The sequence below is a fragment of the Momordica charantia genome (genome assembly GCF_013281855.1).
Source record: "Momordica charantia cultivar OHB3-1 chromosome 1 unlocalized genomic scaffold, Mcharantia_2.0 BLBB01000001.1, whole genome shotgun sequence".
In the NCBI taxonomy this organism is placed as follows: Eukaryota; Viridiplantae; Streptophyta; class Magnoliopsida; order Cucurbitales; family Cucurbitaceae; genus Momordica; species Momordica charantia.
Genome location: NW_028275157.1, coordinates 24541607 through 24564203, shown reverse-complemented (window position 1 = coordinate 24564203; position 22597 = coordinate 24541607). Strand labels below are relative to the sequence as shown.

The window sequence follows — 22597 nt, the reverse complement described above, 5'->3', positions numbered from 1 at the left end:
TCATCTCTTCTGATGAAAGAAACACTCTCAGTGTTCGGCCTAAAGCCCTTTGATGAATCGACTCTGTTAATACAATATTTCTTTATGTGCCAGACTGTCCGCATCCCTAGCAATAAGCTTTCTTTTGCACAAAGTTTTTCTTCTTCTTCCAATTGCTAGCTACCAGTGCTGAATATAATCTTCATGTGAAGTACGTTATTTATTCTTCCATTTATGGCATTTATTTTTCTTTTTAAGTATGACTTATATTTTTTAATTGTAACTCACGATGCTACAACGATAAACATTGAGAGTTTGTCAGATAAATAACAAAAGCGCGAAGCGGAGTGTGTCTTGGTAAACATATCAGCAATTTGTAAAGATGAAGGAACAAAAGGCAATGTAATAGAGCATGCAGGAGATGATGGCGAGGTACATGACAATCAATCTCAATATGCTTGGTTCACTCATGAAAAACTGAATTTCACGCAATCTGAATGGCACTCTGGTTGTCACAATGTAAAGGAGTAGGATGACGAAGACAAACGCCCATATCTGCAAGTAGCCAACGTAACCAAACAATTTCACAAGTAATCGAGGCCATGACACGATACTCAGCTTATGTAGAAGACTAAGAAATAACATCTTGTTTCTTACTCTTCCATGAAATAAGTGAATCACCATGAAAATACAGAATCCAGTGGTTGACTTGTGATCAGTAGGATCACCAGCCCAATCAGCATCAGAGTAAGCGTGACAAACTGTAGTAGGAGTAGTGACAAACTGAAGTTTGCTCTATATTTTATTTTAATTTTTCTTTTATGATTATTTTTTTTTAATATTTATTTTCTGTTTGAATATGTGCTATTTTTTTAAATTCTGTATAGGTTTTTGTTTACCTATAAAATCATTTGCAATGTCTCAAGCCTAGCATTGGAATAAGGATAAAATTGTTTGCCACCTGATAGACTTGGTGCATTCCCTTAGAGCATGCTTTGCTCTAAATTTTGTCTTTTCTTAAGAAAATTCTTTAAAAGTCACCGAATTTAAAATTACTTTGATTAACCTTGAAGTTTTTGACTCATCGAAAAAAGACACACTTGGTTCATATAGGTTGTTATTATTAAATTCTTTTAAATATTTCTTAATCATGTTCTCAAGATCCTTCTTATTCAAATGTGATATAGATTCATTCATGTACCTCCGTATCTATTAGAGTGTCTCATGTCTACCAACTTTTGCTTGATATTGCTCATTCTCAACCTTAATTTAGTTATGGTTGCACTTGAATGTAGCACACCTTATAACTCCAGTGAAGATTTAATTCATGATGTGATTTTTACCTTTGTGGGACTAAATGAGGTAAAAGATTTTTGCATTATTGCACAACGAAATAGTCTAAACTTACTAAAACGTTTTATAAAATTTTTTGGAATGCTTTTGGCCGTATTAAAAATCTTTCAATCAAACTGAATGAACAAGTAAGACTTACTTTCAGGGTTGAAGTTGTGGCTCTCAATGAAGAAACCTAAGAAAAAAAGTTGTCCTTCTGCTATGACTTTTCCCGTTAGTAGAAAAAGTCAGGATTTCTATCCTCTGATCATGTGAGGTAGAAATTGAGAGAGAGGAATTTTCTTTTCATTTCTTGTGTTGGAAATGACAAAAAAAATTGTGGGATTCCCACCCAAATCCTTGGTTTAACCAGGTAGGAGACAGAAATTAAAGATTTCTCGTGAAGTTTTAATTGGAATGAGGATGGGTATTTTCGGCTACCATATCCCTAATCCACCCACAAAATTAATTTTTTAGTACAACAATTTAAAGGTACGGAGGATCGAACTTCCAATACTGAGAGAAGTATTATATGTTAATTATTGCTAATCTAGGCTCATGTTGACCCACCCGCAAAATTATATTTGTCAAATCGTAGACAATAAAGTTGTATACGTGTAGACTCAACTCATATACCATGGATATGAGAGTACAAATTTTAGAGTCATATCCAAATATGAAGTTTGACCACAAAAACAGCTATTTTTTCTTTTCCATAAATACGCACATACACCTAGTTCGATCATAAGAGATATTTTGAACTCTTAGGGTCACTAAAATATTCCAAGAAAATAGTTAAAACCCTTCAAATGAGTTGTTTGGTTTTATTTTCGAACTTTTAATTTTAAACCATCAAATACAGATTATGTTGAGTAAAACTTTGTTTGAAATTAATGTTTTGAGAGGAGATTGAGGGTGCATTTGGTTGTAATATCAAAACACAAATCTGAAAAGAAATTAGGATTCAATAAAAAAAATGGAGTTATAATTCTTATTTTCAAGATTTTAGAAGATGTATTTGGTAGCATATTTTGTGTATAGTAATATATTTGTTGATTAGCTACCAACTAAATATTTAACTCAATCTAAAATAATATTAAAGTTAAAATATTGTTTTGTTTTGGTCCTCGATTTATTTTGATTCTTATACTTTGAAAATGTTCATTTTAATCTCTATACTCTTAGATCCTTGTATTAATCTAACCAACGGAACAGGGATATGACAAATTAAGAAACCTCATACAGCACAGAAGAAATCCAAAATAATTGTCCAGAATCCCATATCTCAAAATCTTAAATCCAACAGAAATTCCTCTCTGAGTCGACCGATTTTCACAACTCCAACCCACAGGAGCGTCGCGGTCCGCAATTGCTAGCAACATTTCCTAACCCTTTCAGACTCGAACAGGGCATTCAAACTCAGACTCCCTGCAATCTCACAACGACATCCAGATACACATCGCGGCCCCAATCGTCGACCAAACTCACAGATTCCCTTTGGACATGGCCTGCTTGGGGATTGGAAATTGAGCCCAATCGTTGGCTGGATGGTGATTGGGGACACCGTAGATGAAGAAGGCATAGGGGGTGGTCGTCGATTGAATTCTGGAAGCAAATTTTGAGCCCTATTTTGCGCAGCATTGCACAGCTCCCACGAACAATTGACAGTTGGAAGAGCAACCAAATGCCTATCCCCAAATTTATTAATCTCATAAGCATGCCCTCATTTTTTTCAAAAAAAAAAAAAATGGTAAAGTTATTATTTTACAATATTATATAATTTATAATATATTATATTTAATTTTAAAAAAATGGAGATTTAATAATCCATAAACTTGTTTTAATAATGAAAAGGCAGAGTATTAACATTATATATTCATGTTATCTTGGGGTTCTAATTTTCTACCTATTATTTAATTTTATTTATTTATTTTTTTGGTATATTACCTTTGAAGTTATATATTCACGATACCTTTAAAATATTTCTGTTATATTATAGTTTTAATTTTTCTATTTTCTAATATGACTTTTGATTGGTGTTCTCTTTAGTCTTAATTACAGTTTTAAATTTTAGCTTCTTTCTCATATTTTAATTACAGGTAAAACAATAAGACGAATACGCCCACTCTTGTAAAGAGAGAAAATTGGAACCCTAATTAAAATAAGGCCATGGGTAAATAATAAAAAGAAAAACACGCACAAAATTATTTTTTCCCCTGAATTAAAATTTGGCAACGGAGAAAGATTTGTCCATTTCTAATGAATTTTGCTTTGAAATTATGATAACGGAGATTACGATGTGTTGTAGGAAGCAATACAGTCCAAACAATGAATGAGAATCGGATCGGGAAGGAGAAGGAAGAGCCCCGAAGCTACTACCAACCGGGGCCGGTGCATGGTTCTGGGCCGACCCACTCAACGGCCGACCTGAGCTCGGCGTTGAGGTGTTCTCGGCTACGAGTCGAGAACACCTCTCAACTTCTCTCTTGGTCCCTGTTCCGACCGACTTGTGTTTGAAGAACCTCGACCCTGTTCTAATGTTGGAGCCAGCAACGAAGCATCCCACGGTCCAAGAAGTCCAATGAGGTGAATGACCTAGGGTTCGAATAATGAAATCGTAGGAGGGAGAAAAAACTATAAATAAGAAAAGGGGTCACACCTAAAAGGTACGCCTGATACCCTCTACTCTCCTCCTACTCTCCTCACTCGACTTCCTCGATACTAACTTAAGCATCGGAGTCCGTGTGGCCAAAGTCCGGCCAAAGTCACACCGGTCCTAGTGCTATTCTGTTTTGCAGGTCTTATCGATCCTTTTATTCTAGAAGATTAGTGCGTGAGATTTCAGGGGCCAAATTATTTCTGATTGGAGAGAAGTTGAAGAGAAATAAGTGGAAGGATTCTCACTTTGTTCTTTAAATTTTTTTTTATTGGATTTAATAACGAGTAAATTGTAAGGTCAAAAGAGACGTATTAAAACTGTTAAATGGTAAAATGGGAAGAGAAAGATTCTCTTCCATAATTTCTTTTATATATATGTAAGATAAGATTTTATTTAGTTTTTTTTTCATTTACTATTTTGGTTTGATTTTTTTTTCCACCTCAATTTTTGTATATTGTCTACTGGTTAGCCTCTATTTGATGGAGAGAAACATTTAAGAAAACCTAACTTTAGATAATAAATAATTTATTATCATCTATTGACTTGTCATATTTTTTATTCAACTACATTTATTAATGAAATAAATAATATTTGAACCAACATATTTATTTACATTATATATTTAGAATGTTTATAAGAGATCACATCAGCTAGACAATCCACCTGACACAATTGGTTATATGGAAGAGCGGTAACTGATGCCTGCCTCCATCTCGAGGTGTAATAAAACTTCGTGAACCACATGGTATGCCAACGACACATCTAGAAGTGCACTTGTGGCAGGCTGCTGCAGGATAGATGTTGTCAAGGTAGGGCAATATCTTATTTGTATAGCGACTTATGCAGTAATAACCACACATGGTGAAGTTTAAAGGATGATAATAGATCACCGCACCACGTGGTTGCTCATGCTATTAGAGTGCCACTCACTAACGCCACATGTGGTCTAGCGTGAAAATTAGCAAGAGTAGGAATTTCTCTTACAAAATTTGGAGCAATATTCGTTAAAAGGTAAGCAATCCTCCCCCACTCAAGTCCTATTATGAGCTAGTTTAATACTATATCTTAGATCCTGTTTACTTACTAGAAATCGGAATGGAAATAAATCGAAAACTATCTGGAATTGAAATAGAAATCAGATATATAAGAGTTACTAGTATACTCCTTTATTTTTCTAGTCACTTATAAATACATTAGTGTGGTAATATTTTTTTTAATTAAAATAATAATAGATTTTAATTTATTTCTATTACTAGTACAATTTTATTACTATTTTATCGATAGTAAATATTTTTTATTATAACAATTTATTTAATATTAATAAATAATAAATAATTAAAATAAAATTACATCAACTAAAATAATTTCTTATTAGAACAATCACCATTTAATAATAGCAGTAATTGACATATATTTACAACCAAGAAGTTATGAGTTCGATCTTTCACCTCATATGTTGTACCAAAAGAAATAAAAATAAAAAGACCACTGACTCTTGGGTAATAAAAAAAATTAATAGATGAGAGAGAAATGGTAAAAAGTTGTAATATTAATTATAATAAATGGGTGAACCCCATGGAATAAAAAATGAGAATAAAATTGATGAGGTTGTAATAGAGTAATGAAATTACCCATTTGAGGGGAAGTAATTATCAAGTTTGGGTTAAGTCCCGCCATTTGATTTCATCTCTACAATTTGGTAAACATCATAATTTTTTTTTTGTCATTTCCTGGGAGTAAAGATGACTTTAAGCTTAGCTTAGAATTATATTGGTGTGTATTCCAAAAAATCTACTGTGACAACTGCACTAAAGAGCCGTAACTATAACGGTGAAAAGAGGTTAAAGACACAGTGAAATAAATATTTGTAATTAGTTAAAATTAATTAAAATTAAATTTCACAATTATAAAATTCCCGACAAATTTAGTTTTACACAAATCTAGACTGTTACATAAACAAAAGTCCTCTTGGAGGCACCCCATCCATATACTTGTTATTGCTTTATTTTACATTTGGTATACTCTTTCTTGTCGTATAAAATGTATGAGTGGCCCATGTGATCCCATACAAAAGAGATACTACTGAACTAAAGAGTTAAGTTTGTACTTAGAGAAACGCTGAGAATGTTTGTGTTTTCTTGAGTTCAAATAAAGGGTAGAGTGTGGATTTCAACTTATAATATATAGATTAAACTGCTAATGTCTTAACTATACTCAAGTAGTTCGAAACTTGGAAGTCTTTTTTTTCTTATTTTTTTAAAAAAATTAATATCACTGTTCCTTGTCTTTATTATAAGAAAGAAAGTCCATACTTCGCTAAAGAAAAAAAAAAAACAAGAAAAGAAAAACAAAACCGAAAGACGAATTAATACGGAGGCATATACGTACGGATGCAGAGTCGGCAGACCCCAAAATGAAAAGGCCAAAACCGAAAAACAGGCAAGGCTACCGAACCCATTACCCAAAGATAAAGCGTGATTGGGGAACACAGCGGTCTGATCACGTGGCCGGAAACAGCCTCATATTTAAGAAAGTATATAGTTGTCTGTGGAAAACTCAGAGGGGAGAGAGAGAGAGAGAGCACCTCTCCTCACTCCAATGGTTAACTAGGGTAATCAGATCAATGAAGACACGACAGTAAAATACTCGTCCTTATTTATTTTTAAATTTCCTTTTATTTAAATCGGACGCGTATTCCTATTCCTATTCGGAAGGGCAAAATATCTCCCTTATTTTATTTGCGTCATTGTGGATTGATGAAAGTTGAAACCTTAGAGATTCCGTTCCGTGATATGTTTATATAAAAGGGACCTATGTTTGGCAATGTCATTCATCCTCTTGCTTTTCCCTTTTTCTTACTTCTGCCTTTATATTATTATAGCGCAAGCGGAAGCGCTATTGGAGGAGGGAAATACCAGAGGAAAAAAGAATTACCGTCTTTTCAGTTTTCTCCCCCCCCCCCCCCCGTCCCGACCGAGTGGGAAACGGGGCATAAACTAAACATTACTCAGCTTTAGACTAATTGCAACTCACCACGCTTACCGTCTGCTTCATTAAGTTGACTGTAACAACGAGGTTAGTTCCTGATTTTGGAAGGAAATGCTTGTAATTGCATCTTCTTCCCTCTAATGCTCTGTTCTCCTTCTGTTCTACAGTGGTGTAGTCACCAGGGGGGCGAATAAGCCATTTTGAAACAACTTATTTCAGGAAAAGAAAAAGGAAAATGAAGTACGTGCTGGTGACTGGCGGAGTCGTAAGCGGTCTCGGGAAAGGAGTTACCGCAAGCAGCATCGGGTTGCTTCTCAAGGCCTGCGGGCTTCGCGTTACTTCCATCAAAATTGGTCTCTTCCTCTTCTACTCGTCCTTGTCTTTTCATCTTCCTCATCTTTGCTTTTGAAACCATTTTACGCTAGCTTCACTCCAAATGCTGCTCAACTTCACATTGTACTACAGTTCCCCGAGACACTTTATTTTCTCTTACCTTCCAATTACGTTTGCTTCATTTCAAATTGTTGGACATTCTGAACTCAGTTCTATTCTTGTTATGTATATATGTATTTTTTTTGGGGGGGTGGGGGGGATTGAGGCAACATCATATATCTTCTGCTTCTCAATTATTCGAAAAGTAACAAAAGGAGATCGATTGCTGCTGCTGTTTCATCTTTTGTCTTCATATCAAACTTTTCAACATCAACTTTCATGTGTTTCTTCGACATCTACTTGACTACCTGTGAAATTTTCCTTGTACAAACATACGATTGCAACGTCTTGCAACTAGAAGTATTGCTCAGTTGCTCAATAATATTTATTTATTCTGTATTTCAGATCCTTACTTAAATACAGATGCGGGAACGATGTCCCCTTTCGAACACGGAGAGGTTTTTGTATTAGATGACGGTGGTGAGGTATGTGGTTTCCCTTTTTATGCCTTTTATTTTTTCCTTTTCTCTTTCTTCTTTCCCCTTTCTTTCAATATATGGTTTCTAACATCAGTAAGTATTCATAAATCAGACTTTGTTATGTCCCCCTGTGATGGACATGCAAGATTATACATATAAAAGAAGTAATCCACTAACATCATCTGCTTCATAAGAATGGATTGATACGGGTATGCAGCATCCATATAAAAATGGAAAATACTTGGTTCCTTAACGTTTGTTCTCACCACCGTTAAAAATTGACAAGTCATTAATTTTTATAAAAAGTCTCTATTTTTACATTTCTCTCTCTTAGCTGTCAAACATTTAAGAGTGGTGAAGACAAGATTTCTCCCTACTGTCAAGTAGCCAAGTATTTTTCTATAAAAATTATTGAGATATTGTCTGTGGATGTCCTGGACTTTGATTGCAACTGGTAATGACTTAGTCAAATTTGATTTTCTTTGTTTTTGTACCTCAGGTGGACCTGGATCTCGGGAACTACGAGCGGTTCCTAGATATCAAGTTGACCCACGACAATAATATTACTACAGGGAAGATCTACCAGGCAAGTTTTCTTATGCGAATTATCAATATCTACAGTACGTATAAAGTTGTGATGCATGAAGATCAGTAATCCTAGATGGGAATCAACTGCTAAAGTTGGAGTTTCATTCTTTTCATATCTGGCAGTCGGTTATCGATAAGGAAAGGAGAGGAGATTATCTTGGAAAAACTGTCCAGGTATTCCTTTCTGCGAGTTATATATATATGTATGTATGTGTGTATATATATATATATAATATTGCTAGAAGAGTAATGTTTTATTACTATTGAACTGTTGGCATCTTTTTTACCTATCATTCTTGTAATTCCTTGATTTATAGGTTGTTCCACATATTACGGATGCAATTCAAGAATGGATCGAGCGTGCTGCTTTGATACCAGTGGATGGAAAGGATGGTCCAGCTGATGTTTGTGTGATTGAATTGGGTGGAACTATTGGTATAGATTATAGAATGAGGGCATTGATTGTTATGTCACAGTTGAGTTTATTCCTCACACTTACTTAGGTCCTAATCATTTGGTTGGTTGCAGGAGACATTGAATCCATGCCATTTATTGAGGCGCTTGGGCAATTCTCCTATCGTGTAGGTAGGAATTGTTGTGTAGGGAAGTTTCTGTTCATAGACGCTGGTGTTTGGTCATTCTAATTTCAGTTCCATTTAGGTTCTGGTAACTTTTGCCTGATTCATGTCAGCCTTGTGCCTGTGTTGAAAGTTGTTGGAGAGCAGGTAAGCTCTCTCCATCTCACATTTATATGGGTATGGAATGAAATGCAGCATTTGTACATGATTTGGCACTTCAAATTTAATTGCTGATTTGGTCGTTGCTATATTCAGAAAACAAAACCAACTCAGCATAGTGTTAGGGGACTACGAAGCCTAGGTTTGTCCCCACATGTTTTGGCTTGTCGCAGCACAACGGTGACCTACTTCCTCATTTATACATATACCTGGTGAACTGCGGCATTTTGCTCTGTTATTTTGGCTCAAGATTCTACTTTGTTTCAGGCTCTTGATGAAAATGTGAAGAGGAAACTCTCTCAGTTTTGCCATGTTCCGGTAGCAGCATCACTTCAGCAAAATACCGCATTGAACCTATTACTTTGTATTTATCAATCCCTTTTTGTTAACTTTTACATTTTTACTAAAGTAACTTTTTCTAGGTTGACAGTGTCATCACTCTTTATGACGTTCCCAACATTTGGCACATTCCTTTACTTTTGAAAGTAAGGTGGTTTCAGATAATGAATGACACTCTTATTGAGCGGATGTGGATATTGATATTCTTTGCTGTCCTATTAGGATCAAAAAGCACATGAAGCAATCTTGAAAGTGCTGAATCTTTACAGGTTTGTTTGATGTCACAATTCTGATTGCAACCAACTTCACGATTTATTTGTATTCTCATTTTTTAACACCCATATTCTGCCATATGCAGTATAGCTTGTGACCCTGCTTTAGAGGAGTGGACTACTAGGGCTAAAATATGTGATTCATTGCATGAACCGGTGGAGTCCAACTCTGCATTGTTTGAAATTCAGGTTTTAGCTTGCCTATTTACTTTGTGCTTATAACATTTGCTTTATATGTTTGCCATTAACAGGTTCGCATTGCAATGGTTGGAAAGTATACGGGCCTTTCAGATTCCTACCTTTCGGTGCTAAAGGTACAACCAGACATCAAATTAAGATCTTAATATTTTGAGCCGGCAGTATAAAGAAGTACCTGGACAATGTAAAGAGTAGAATTGTCATTTGTGCATCCATGGTCTTAGTGTATTGTTTCTAGAGTGATTATCACTTTCACATACAGTGGACAATGTTGACTTTATTTCGGTTATTTAAATTATAAATCACAATTCAAATAGCAACAGCATATTAGTTTACATGATCTATCACTAAAAACCCAATGCCTTAGCTGATTTCTAAAAGCATATATAGGTCATACTTACAAAGTCACAAGAAGTCTTCTAAAAAATGCTTTTATGTGCTGTGTGCACTAATGTCTTGCCTAATACTATGCTAGGCAACTAACACCGAGTATGCACCTAGGTGCCACTCATTTGACTAGGGATTTTTTCCATCCTTTTTCATGTAAGAGCCCATCTGGGACCTTTTTCGTTCGAGCTCCTTTTCTCTTTTATTATGCTAACAAGTTACACTCATAGCATATGCTCAGAATAGTTATTTTCAGATATTTTACTTCTATGTTTACTGAAGCTAGTATCCTCCCTTGCACTTAAAAGTAATTTTGACTGTGATTGTTGCAAGTCTCAAGAAGAATGTCGTTGTCATCTTTGAAGAAAGATGCCATTTGTTCTTCCTTTTGGAGGGTCTCAAGATGTCCGGATAGGAGTGTTGAAATCATGTAATGCATTTAGGATTCAGCGGTCTGTTTTATTTTAATGTCGTGAAGAAAATATTTTTATTTCATTGTATGCACTTGTGTGTTATGCTTGATTGTGACGACATTACATGTAAATAATAAGCTCTACTAACTCATGCATTTTTTCTGTCATAATAAAATGTTTTAAGCCTCCTGGAGTGCACAGTAGAAAATGAACTCTGTGCGGTTGACTTTCTTAGAGTCCACTTGCATTTGTGCTATAGGCCATTATCTGGAGAGTTTGTAAGGAAAGAAAGAAAAGGGTTTAGAAGGTTACTCTAGAGTTGTGTTTACAGGCATATTATCGATCAATTGCTAAGTTTGTTTGAGAATGGTGTGTTAAAAAAAAACAATAATACTTGGAGTCTCCACATATCTCTCTTAAATGTATTAGTCTTTCTAGATAGTTCTTGAAGTTTGTAAATATATTTAAAAGATACTTTAGAAATATCTTAGCTTTTCTCTTAGGCTCCTAAAGAATTCCTTTGGACAAGGATAGATTAAGAAATATCTAAGATACTTTATAGAGGGGTCTAGAAAAATCTATTTATTTGGGCTCCAAAGATCCTTCTCCTATAAAGATGTGAGATGTCCCCACATATTATGCAAGTGAAGAAAGTGAGGAAAGTGAACCAAATAAGTGAAGAAATTTAGAGTGTGAGAAAGGTCTTCTCTAAAAAGAGTGTCAATTTGTGTACTTTACTAATAAATGTTTCTTTCCTTTGTGCTAATTTATTGTACTTATTGTACAAGTGGTCTTAGAGCCAAGCTAGCATAGCTTGCTTTGGTGGAGCTTCTAAAGACTGAACAGTCTGGGCTGTGAAGCTTATTGTATGAGACACAACTCGTTCTTGGAGTGCAAGTTTATATTCAAGGGGCTACCTTAACTTAGTGTTAGAGAAGACATTGTGTACGTTGGTTGTTAGTATGAAAATGAAAGGCACATCAAATACCATCAAGGAGTCCAAATTCAAAGCAAAGGAACCATTGGAGCTAGCGCACTCTGACGTATTTTGTCGGGTCAAACAACCTTTCAATTAGTGGCATGCGCTACATGGTAACCTTCATCGATGACTTCTCCAGGAACGTTTGGGTTTTCTTTATGAAAGAAAAGTCTTAAACATTTAAAAAATTTATAGAATTCAAGTAACAAGTTGAAGGAGAATTGGGGAAGAAAGTTGAATGCTTACGTACAGATAATGGGGAGAATATATGTCAAATGAATTCTCACAGTATTTACAAAAATTTAAGATGTCATTAATTGACGTGTCCAAATACTCCACAATAAAATGAAGTGGCTGAAAGAAAGAATAGACATCTTGTAGAAGTATGTTGTAGCATGTTACATGCAAATAACGCTTCATGAAGATTTTGGGTTGAGTCACGAGAACAGCAACCCATGTGATTAATAGACTTCCCCAACATAGGCTTGTGGTGAAGTCACCTTATGAAAAGTTGTTGAACATCAAGCCAACAGTCAAACATTTATCAAGTTTTGGGTTGCATGTGCTACGTATTTGTGCCAAATCATTTGAAAAGCAAGTTTGACAAGAAAACAAGCAGATGCATCTTTGATGGATATGACAATCAAAGAAAATGGTGGAGGTACATTGATCCTATCACTGGATGATGCCATACATCAAGAAATGTTATATTTGATGAAGCATCATCATGGTGGTCACAAGAATCAGAAAAAGCACCTGGAGAAGTAAGCTCGTTCAAAGAAGGATCAAAGGAAGAGATGAGTCAAGTCGAACAAGTTCTAAAAGAAGAAGATCTTCTAGAAGAAAACAACGAAAGAGGTAAAAGAACAGTTAAAGAAACAAAGTCCTTGGTAGAGTGGAGTACATGATGAGTCGCAATTGCTGAGATCAACGAGATAGAGAAAACCAAACCCTAGATGCATTAATGCAACATTAGCAACATTTGAAGAGCCAACGACATATGAAGATGCATCTCAAAACATCCAACAGAGAAAGGCCATGGAAGAAGTAGAACTTGGTGCCAAAACCTAAAGGTCTTGAGTCCATATCGTGTCAATGGCTTACAAAATAAAAACTCGAGCAGATGGAACAATAGAGAGATACAAAGCTCGATTGTTGACTCGTGGGTTCTCTCAACAATATGATTTGGACTTTGATGAGATGTTTAGTCCAATATCAAAGCTCACCATTGTTCGAGTCATATTAGCACTTGTAGCCAGTAAAGACTGGAAGAGCTCGATCGAGAAATATACATGGAGCAACCAAAAGGATTTGAGGTTGAAGCTCATCAAGACTACATTTGCAAGTTGAGGAAGGCTTTACATGTTTTGAAACAAGAACCAAGAGACTGGTATGGAAAAATTGCTGAATTCATAGTTCATAATCGTTATCCAACAGTTTCTAGCTAATTCCTTAAAGCTCAAGACTCGAAGGTTACAAACATATTAAAAGACCACACAGAAGAGATTCAACAAATAAAGCAAAATCGGTTGGTTCATTTTGAAATGAAAGAACTTGGAGAACTAAAGCATTTCCTCATACTAGAGATAAAGCGCTCAAAGGAAGCGTTGTTTCTTGGACAATAAAAGTATGTGAAGGATATGCTGCAGAAATAAGGAATGAATGTATGAAAGTCAATATCCCACATCAATGGAGGTAAACAAAAAGTTCTGCATGTATGAAGGAAAAGATCTTGTCGACCTTGATATCCTGTATTTTGTTGGAGTTGGGAGTCACTACATGCAGAAATCAAAAAAGCCTCATATTGAAGCAGCTTGAAGAATTCTAAGTTATCTTAAAGGAACGATTGAATATAGCCTTCTATATAAGAAAGGAGATGAGATACCTTTCTTGGCCTTTTGGCTAAGATCAAGTGTAGTATTTGTTCTTATCAGTTTAATATCTGATACGTGGGCCATCGACCCATATCTGATACGTGGAAGGCTTTCGTGATGTTGATTATGCAGGAGATCATGTTACACGACAGTCAACTACTGGTACTTGTTCAAGCTTAGTTCTGGAGCAATTTCTTGGTGCAACAGGAGACAACTAACAGTTGCATTATCTACCACAGAAGCAAAATATTGAGCAGCAGCAGCCGCCATAGTCGCACAGGAGAATATAGGAGTGTTCACGGGTTGGGGGTGTTTTTGGGACCAACCCGAATTTTCGGGTTGGGAATTTGTGGGAACCGGCGAATTGAAAAATGATGGCCAACCCAACCCAACCCAATAAAATTTGGGTTGGGTTGTCGGGTTGTTCCTTTTTTTTTTAATTGATTAATCTCCTTCTTCTTCTACTTCTTCTCCTGCTTCTTCTTCTTCTGTTCTTCTTCTTCAAAATAAAAATAAAAACAGAGAACAAAATAACAAACAAATAGAGAACAGAAAAAAAAAAACAGAGAACAAAAAATATAAACTGGTCAGATTTCCCAAGTTTCCAAGACCTAATAGAATAGGACCAAGAACATAACAAGAACGAAGACCAAGCACTTGCAGATCAAGTTGAACCCCTTCGTGCCTCGTCTCGACAAACAATCCCAACAATTCCTCCTAATCCAAATCACCTCTAGCACATGCATTTATTGCGGCGGCGGCAAGAGATGGTGCGCGGCAGAGGGAGAGAGTTCAAGCTTGATGGATAAAAATGGAGGAGAAGGTAGGGTTTGGTTGGAGGAGAGGAAGGGATTAGAAAAATGAGATTTCAAAAATGTGATAAAGGGGATGAAACCCTAATAGAAATAGATGGTTGAGATTAAATGGAAATGGATGGCAGAGATTGAAGAAGGTTTTGATTAATAATTATTATATATATATATATATATATATTAAAAAAACCAGAATGTAGGGTTGGGCTGGGATTTTTCCAACCCAACCAACCCTTACGGGTTGGGTTCGTTGCGTTGTCGGGTTTTTTGAACACCCCTAGGAGAATATGTGGATAAAATAACTAATGAACAATTTACCCTAAGAAGTTTTGATCAAGTAGTGACATTATATTATGACAACCAACCTGCACTTTGCTTGGCCAATAATGCAATATTCCATACGAGAACCAAGTATATGGAGGTACATTTATCACTTCATCAAAGAAAGGATACTTCAAGAAGAAATTGATACGAAACCAATAAAGACAAAAGATCAAATTGGATACACATTCTCCAAAGAATTAACTAAATTCAAGTATGCAGAGTGCCAACAACAACTTAGGATGGTCGAAAGAGCCAGAATAGTTAGTGTTGAGGGAGGTGTTAAAATACAACACTAACTATCTAAAAACTTCTTGGAGTGTCCATCTCTCTCTTTAATGTATTAGTCTTTTTAGTTGTTCTTGAAGATTGTAAATATATATAAAAGATACTCTAGAAATATCTTAGTTTTTCCCTTAGGCTCCAAAAGATTCTAGAGAATTCCTTTGGATACGATAGATTAAGTAGCGTCCAGGATACTTTATAGAGGAGTCTAGAAAAATCTTCTTACTCGGGCTCCAATGATAATTTTCCTATAAATAGGAGAGATATCCCCACATATTATGTGAAGAAAGTGAGAAAAGTGAAAAAAAGTGAGGAAAGTAGGTGAAGTATAGTTAGAGAGTGTGACTGAGCCTTCTCTCAAAGAGTTTCCATTTGTGTACTTTCCTAATAGAAGTTTCTTTCCTCGAGAGATTGTCTCTTTCCTCCGTGGTAATTTCTTATACATGGTGTTTTTTAGATCATGTGGTGTTAGAGTAGACAAATATTGGAGTGAAGCTTGGAGAGAGGCAGTCCTCTCAAGGAGCTGTAACATTTTCTATTTCTTTTCTTTTAGCAGTAATACAAACCCTCCTTTATTTCTTTAATTTTCACTCCAATTTCTACTTCCTATCAGTTAATACAGTAGTTTTACTATTTACGATGAACTGTTTCATATATAAAATGAAAGACTGCTTCTAATATATATAAAATAAAAGACTGCTTCTATAATCATATAAAATGTAAGACTGCTTATGCATGTCATCCACCAAGCTGTTTAGAGGTATTCCTTTGTTCTTAATTTTGCGAGCTTGGTTTTCTAGCTGTCTTTACTTGGTTTATTTTCTTTTGAAGTACAACTCCTTGGTCTACTTCTACTGTGTAAAAAATATTCGTTAATGAAAGTTTATTTCTATGTTTTTTAATAAAATAAAATCTTTAGTGTCTAGAATCATATTTTTGGAGCTGGTTGAACTTGACTGGCTGGAAACTAATATTACATCATTTTCATTGCTTTAGAGAGGGTATTGTTAAAACATTTGCCTGCATCATATTATATGGTTCTCTTTCTAGTTTCTACAGCATAAATATTTGTGTCGAGGACAATTCTATGATAATTTTGTGAACTTATTACCTTGTTTTTATGTTCCTAATTTAATGCATCGGAACATAGTATCTGTCCATGCAGTGCAAGTTTATTTGGTCTATTGTTTTGGATGTTAAGTGTACACCCATCATAGCTTTAGATACAGATATCTTATACAAAATGCAATGCTCTATGCAGTCTCTTAAGCATGCCTCTCTCAGATGTCTAAAGAAACTTGTTGTTGACTGGGTTCCAGCTGGAGATCTTGAAGATGCTACTGCTCAAGAGGTTTCCGAGTTGAATGCTTGATGTTTTCCCTCTATATTTTTATTTCCAGCCGTGTGTCTTATACAGGAGACTTTTTCTACTGCAGAACCCATGTGCTCATAAGGCTGCTTGGAAGCTGTTGAAGGTATGTATCATAAATGGTTCATGATACTATGCTCGCTGCCTCGCATGGCTCCTTTGGATTTATTATTTTTTAATTTTGTGGTAGCTTTGTGTTAGACACACTAATTAGCCATGATCTTCAGGGTGCAGATGGTATACTAGTTCCAGGTGGTTTTGGTGACAGAGGAGTGGAAGGGAAAATCCTTGCAGCAAAGTATGCCCGAGAAAACAAAGTTCCATTTCTAGGCATTTGCCTAGGAATGCAAATTGCTGTCATTGAGTTTGCACGATCTGTTCTTGGTCTGAAAGATGCCAATAGCACTGAATTTGATACCAACACGAAGAATCCATGTGTTATATTTATGCCCGAGGTATTTTCTAATGAAGTTCTTTCCTCTTTTTTGGAGCATTCACTGTATTGCTTATTTCTAATCTTATGCTATATTGCTATTATTACCAGGTTTCTAAAACACAAATGGGTGGAACCATGCGCCTTGGATCTAGGAGAACATATTTCCAGGTTATGGATTGCAAGTCTGCAAAACTGTAAGTATTTCTTCTAAGGATTTGACGAGTAGATCTTTTCTTGTGCATGATCCGGTCAAAACCTAATTCAAAAGTCAACGAGCAATGTTCTTTTATTTTATTTTATTTTTTTATATCCGTGAGTGTCTGGGCCAGCTTACGCACACCTCAATTAATTTCACCACGGGACAACTTCTTGCCCGTACTATATTTGGTTGCCAAAGAAAATCGTAGGATATGGAGTCAACAAGCAATGTATTACACAACACAACACCAAAAACAGTATATAAAAACTTGTTTGTAGTAAGAAGCGAATAATATATATCTTTTTTTAGGGGCGTTGATGACTCGATCTACATAAATGTATAATATTTCATTCAACCTGAGTAAGACTCTCTAGGTATTTTAAGACAAAAGAAGAAAGAAAAAGATTTTGTTTGGGTATTTGTTGCTAAGTAGACGCCTCAGCTTACTTGACATGTGAATTTAAATCTTCTAGGTATGGGAATAAAAGTTTCATTGATGAGAGACATAGGCATAGATACGAGGTGAGTAACATTACTGTTGATGTTTAAATTTTCTTTAAACAATATTAGTATTTAACAAGAAAAAGGAAAATTGGACATGCTCAGGTTAATCCTGATATGGTGTCACGTCTTGAATGTGCTGGACTCTCTTTCACTGGCAAGGATGAAACACGTCAACGGATGGAGGTAGGAATACCTACCTTGTAAATCTTATGTAACTATATACGCATAGTGCCTCTAATATGGTTATGGTATGTTAATTGATTTAGATTGTTGAGCTGGCTTGTCATCCATACTTCATTGGTGTTCAGTTCCATCCTGAATTTAAATCAAGACCAGGAAAACCTTCTGCATTATTCTTGGGTACGTTCTCTCTCATCCCTAAATGCATTCAGCTTGATGTTAAGCAGTAGTCTTCTCATGTTATATTTGTAATATTTTAAGCCGAGTATCAATAGTATACTACCTTTATTGACGCATTATCAGATTCTAGTCTACTCCTTCAAGAATGGCCTTCGCCAGGTATTTGTATGTTGCAGTAGGATGTGCCGTATAATGAGTAGTTGAGGAAATAACATTTTATCTTTTAGATAGAGCAACTTATGATGTTGTATGGTATACTGGAGTGGTAATTTAGAAAGTTTGATATCTGAACGTATTAACATTGTCAATTTTAGTAGCTGTTAATATTTAGCAGCTTTCATTGTTCACAAATATTTTGGTGCTGCTAATTTTTTCTATCTATGAAACATGATACTGTAGTTTCGTTAATGTGCCATTTTCGTTGCTCAAAATAACTAGTGTATGTGCTATCTTTTGACATATATATGAAGCACTAACAAGAGGCAACGTGTGGTGCATCCTGGTTGCCTATATTCAAGCTTGAGTGTATAGTTGGTAAAGTGGGAGGATATTGAGACATATGATTGTTTGAATTGCAAAGTCATGCATAGAAGTATTCTAAAAAATAATTCATTATTAAAAAATATAAATTATGGTACTATTACAAATTAGCGATAAGTTAGTAATTTATTACAAAGATACTCATCATCGTTAGTTAAGTGTTGGGTTTAGGGAATGGGTTTGGGATGACCCAAGTGGTCAATGAGGGCAAATGTAAATAACAAAGGACTTAGAGGGAATGGGTTCAAACCATGGTGGCCACCTACCTAGGATTTAATATCCTACGAGTTTCCTTGTCAACCAAATATAGTAGGGTCAGACGGTTGACTCGTGAATAGTCCAGGTGCGCACAAGCTTTCCCGAACACACAGATATAAAAAAAAAAGTGTTGGGTATAACAAAAAGTACAATAAGAACATGGAATGTAAATCTTATTTAGTAATTTATTTCGGATGATAACATTTTGTAGTTAATTTTCTGTTATCAATTATCCAATTGAAAATTATGATAAAATTTAAGACATCTCGAAACACCTATAATACATGGAGTCATGAGTGATACAATTCAAATCATGTGGGTGAGTTTGAGTTATATCGAAATTTTCATATTTTATGTCTTTCTCATCTCATTACATGTTAGGTGGATGCAACTTGATTGACCCACATCAAGTGGTTGAATTTTGAACAATGTCTTGTGTGCCCATTATATTCGAATTTGACACTTGTTGTACTTGTGCTTGACACTTGTTGAACATAATGGATACATAGCGGTGCTATTCTAAGGAAGTGATAGCAATTCCAGTACACAAACAAAGTAGGTTAGCGTTAAGGAGTTATTTCGAAAGCATACTTTTTTGCTCTAATAATTGAGAAAGGGTCTGACGTTTCACTCTTTGTTGTGGAGTTCATCATAGATTGGTCTGACCCATATAGATTACCTAGAATGTAATACGCCTACCACCAAGAGAGTACTTTCTGATTTGAAAAATGAGTTCTATTACAATGTAAAAGTAGAAGAAAACTATTTCTTCTCATCATTCTCATCAGCCTATTGATCTTGCCCCTTTGAATTGGTAGGTAGGTCTATTTTTCCTTCGATCCTGATGAGCTGAAAGACATCAAACATTTATTAAAAAGGAAATCTGTTTAAATTCAGACCTGGCTCTTGACAGCTCATGCATAGATGGAATATATGAGTTAAAAAAGCTTGTTAGTAATCACTGTATGCCCTTATGCCTTGAATGCTCCACTAAAATGTGTCATAATTAAGAGAATAGGATCACTCATGAAATCTTGGATGGCCTTTAGCTTTAAAATCCAGAATATATCAGACCTATGGGGAACAGAGCTTGCTGTTAGTAGTACGAGGCAGGGATAGCGGAGCATAAAAGATTAAACTTGTTCTTTAGGCATATTTGTATATAATGTAAATGATTTTAAATTCCCTTTAATAGAATGTTAACTCATTTGGGAAATGTTCCGGTTTTGTATTTCTTTTTTCTTTTCCAATGCTTTAATTTTAGATCATATATCATTTGAACTGTGTAATTAATTTCTTCAATCCATTTATGTATTTCCATATTTAATTGTTTCTTTTACATAAACTATAAACAAATTATAAAATTACTGAAATATACAAGTCTTTTGGAATACTCTTATTACACGTTCTTGTCATCTCTTTGTCCTAGTTTATTAGCAAATGACACTGTCATAGACTGCTACCATATGCTTTTAGTTGTGTGAAAATGTGATGAGATTTGAAATCGGAGATCATAGTAAGATGGCTTGTGGATTTTTATTTTTTATTTTTTAAGGCTTGGTAGATGAGGGATGTTTTAGTACATTTGAAATGAAGTCGGGGCAACAGTTTTCTATCTATAGCTCTCTTTTTATTTTTTGATTGGGAGAGCAATAGGCATTTTTATTGTCATACAGGACTCATAGCTGCAGCATGTGGCCAGTTAGAATCTATCGTTAAAAGCTCCGAGAGTCGGAAGAAAATCACGATTAAAGGCAGCGTTGAAGTCTCTGTGACGAAATTCACCGGAAATGGTACCACAAAAATGACTGCGAATGGGCTATCTGAAGATGTTTATTTCAAGGACAATGGATTGCACTATTGAAGGCAGGTGAATTTCTTTGCAAACTCTTCCAGAATGCTTTGCTGATGTTATGTGGTCATTATAACAGGATTGCCTGTACAGTCATCTGAGTTTGGATAGGTATAGGTCAAAGGTATCTTTTTCAGGAAAGAGAGCTGTATCCCAATCTTTTATAATGGGTCAGCTTCTCAAAAAAAAAATATAGTCAAGTGAGGCGCTGTTTCAGGCTTGGTTTTTTTCCTTTGATTCCCACCCGATAATACTAATGAAAGCAAAGTCTAGTTTTGCGTTAGGACATGTCTTGCCAGCTTTCTTTGTACCATCGGAATTTAGAATGTAATACGACCACATGTTCATGTGGTGGTTTAAGAACGTGTAATTTGTATTATGGTAACTGTACGGTTTCCTGTCACGGTCAAACATTGCATTGCAATTTATTTTCACAAGGTTCTGCTTATCGTTTCCCTTTCTTTCGTGTATCTGCTGGGCCTCCCACTAGGAGGCACTGCGATTTTTCTGTGGTAGAAAAACTTAATTTTGTGCCATGGGGAGAATGTTACCACCTCTCTTACTCCCGTGACTAACACGTGGCGCTAAATTCGTAAAAGTAAAGTAGGACAAAAAAAAATCAATTATGGTACCTTTTGATTTGATTTTTTCTATTAGCGGGTTTTGATGAGTTTTATTTTCCACAAGGTTCTCTGTTGACGCTAAAGGTTTTTTTTTTCTCTCTCTTTCTTTTTCTTTTCTGGGTTAACAAATATATTTAATCTCTATCTTTTTATTTAAGTAACGATTTAGTTCTTAATCTCTATATATTTAGTTAAATTTTTTAAAATAACAATTTAGTCATTATATTTTAAAATTCGTTATAATTTAATTCTTATCCTTAAAAATTAGATTAAGGTTTAAAAGAAGTCCAACATTATTGCTAAGTAATGCAAAGGTTCAATGTGTGGAATGAGAATGCATGATCACAAAATGGTGCAGTCCAACTCAATATGTAATATTTACACCAATAATAATCATAATAATAATAACGTCAACTAGAACATAGCTCAACGAATTAAGGTATATGTATCCAATCATGAGTTCAGAGAGCTCGAATCCCCATCCCGTACTAAAATAATAATAATACTTTTAAGTATAGTAAGGATGAAGCTACTTTAGGTTTGGGGAGGCAACGCTAATAAAGGAAATGAGCAATCTAAGGGCAATCAGCATCTTCATTATTTTAAGCTTTTGACTCCCAAGGGCTGAGTCTCACACGCAGACTCCAAATCTATCAAATTAGTCAACATTGCCATTTGCTGGTAACTGCTAATACTAACAGAATTCATACAATTACAGATACACCAAGCATCAAATATGGCCTTCGATTTTACAACAAAGAAAACCCAACACCCTTTCATTCCTCCTATCTTTTCTTTTCTGCCCTGCTTGATTCAGAAAAAAAGTATTTTCCAAAGCTATTCTTGTAATTTTGCTCTTTAAAGCTTTCCCTCTTCCAAAGTTCGATCTGATCGGACGACATATATATAGTTTTTCATCTTTATGCAAAAATTGGTTTTGCTTTTTTTCTTTTTAAGGATGAATCCCAAATATACAATGCCCCAGCCAGAGAGAACAAAAGAGATGGCCTTGGATGCTGTTGCCTACAAAATTCAATTCATTACACGTCGCTCTCTCTTTCTGCATGAGCAGACTCATAAACTAGAGAATATACGGATCGTAGTGCAGTCTTCCTTTTCTCTCTAACACTTGCTCTCCTCCTTCCTGTTTCTCTGGCCCTCAAGGCACAAACTTCGCTTCTGTGTCTCCATCCGACAATCTTTTGATCAACCCACTCCCTTCCTCCACCACTGGAATACTTCTAATCATTCCTTCCTTTGCTCTTGGCGATCCCATGAATACATCAGTTGTCTTATTCGACATTTCCAATTCCAACATCTCCGGCTCTCTCTCTCTCCCATGAATACATCAGTTGGAGCTTGACGGGACTGGTCGAAACCCC

General features: G+C 35.4%; 1 protein-coding gene and 1 pseudogene across 1 annotated transcript; both read left to right on the top strand.

Annotated features, from left to right (window-relative positions):
• Nucleotides 1-6785: 6785 nt before the first annotated feature.
• On the top strand, nt 6786-21040 carry LOC111015722 (uncharacterized). The gene is made up of 22 exons (XM_088119048.1): nt 6786-7045; nt 7126-7311; nt 7796-7875; nt 8369-8455; nt 8581-8631; nt 8775-8892; nt 8986-9042; nt 9118-9182; nt 9291-9374; nt 9462-9512; nt 9617-9679; nt 9756-9802; nt 9892-9961; nt 10057-10119; nt 16336-16425; nt 16511-16549; nt 16671-16898; nt 16988-17073; nt 17552-17600; nt 17685-17765; nt 17849-17942; nt 20417-21040. Exons 2-22 carry the CDS (start codon nt 7194-7196, stop codon nt 20602-20604), a joined length of 1809 nt encoding a protein of 602 aa, XP_087975174.1. The 5' UTR covers nt 6786-7045; nt 7126-7193; the 3' UTR covers nt 20605-21040.
• LOC148213481 (U2 spliceosomal RNA) lies at nt 13664-13769 on the top strand (annotated as a pseudogene).
• Nucleotides 21041-22597: the final 1557 nt, after the last annotated feature.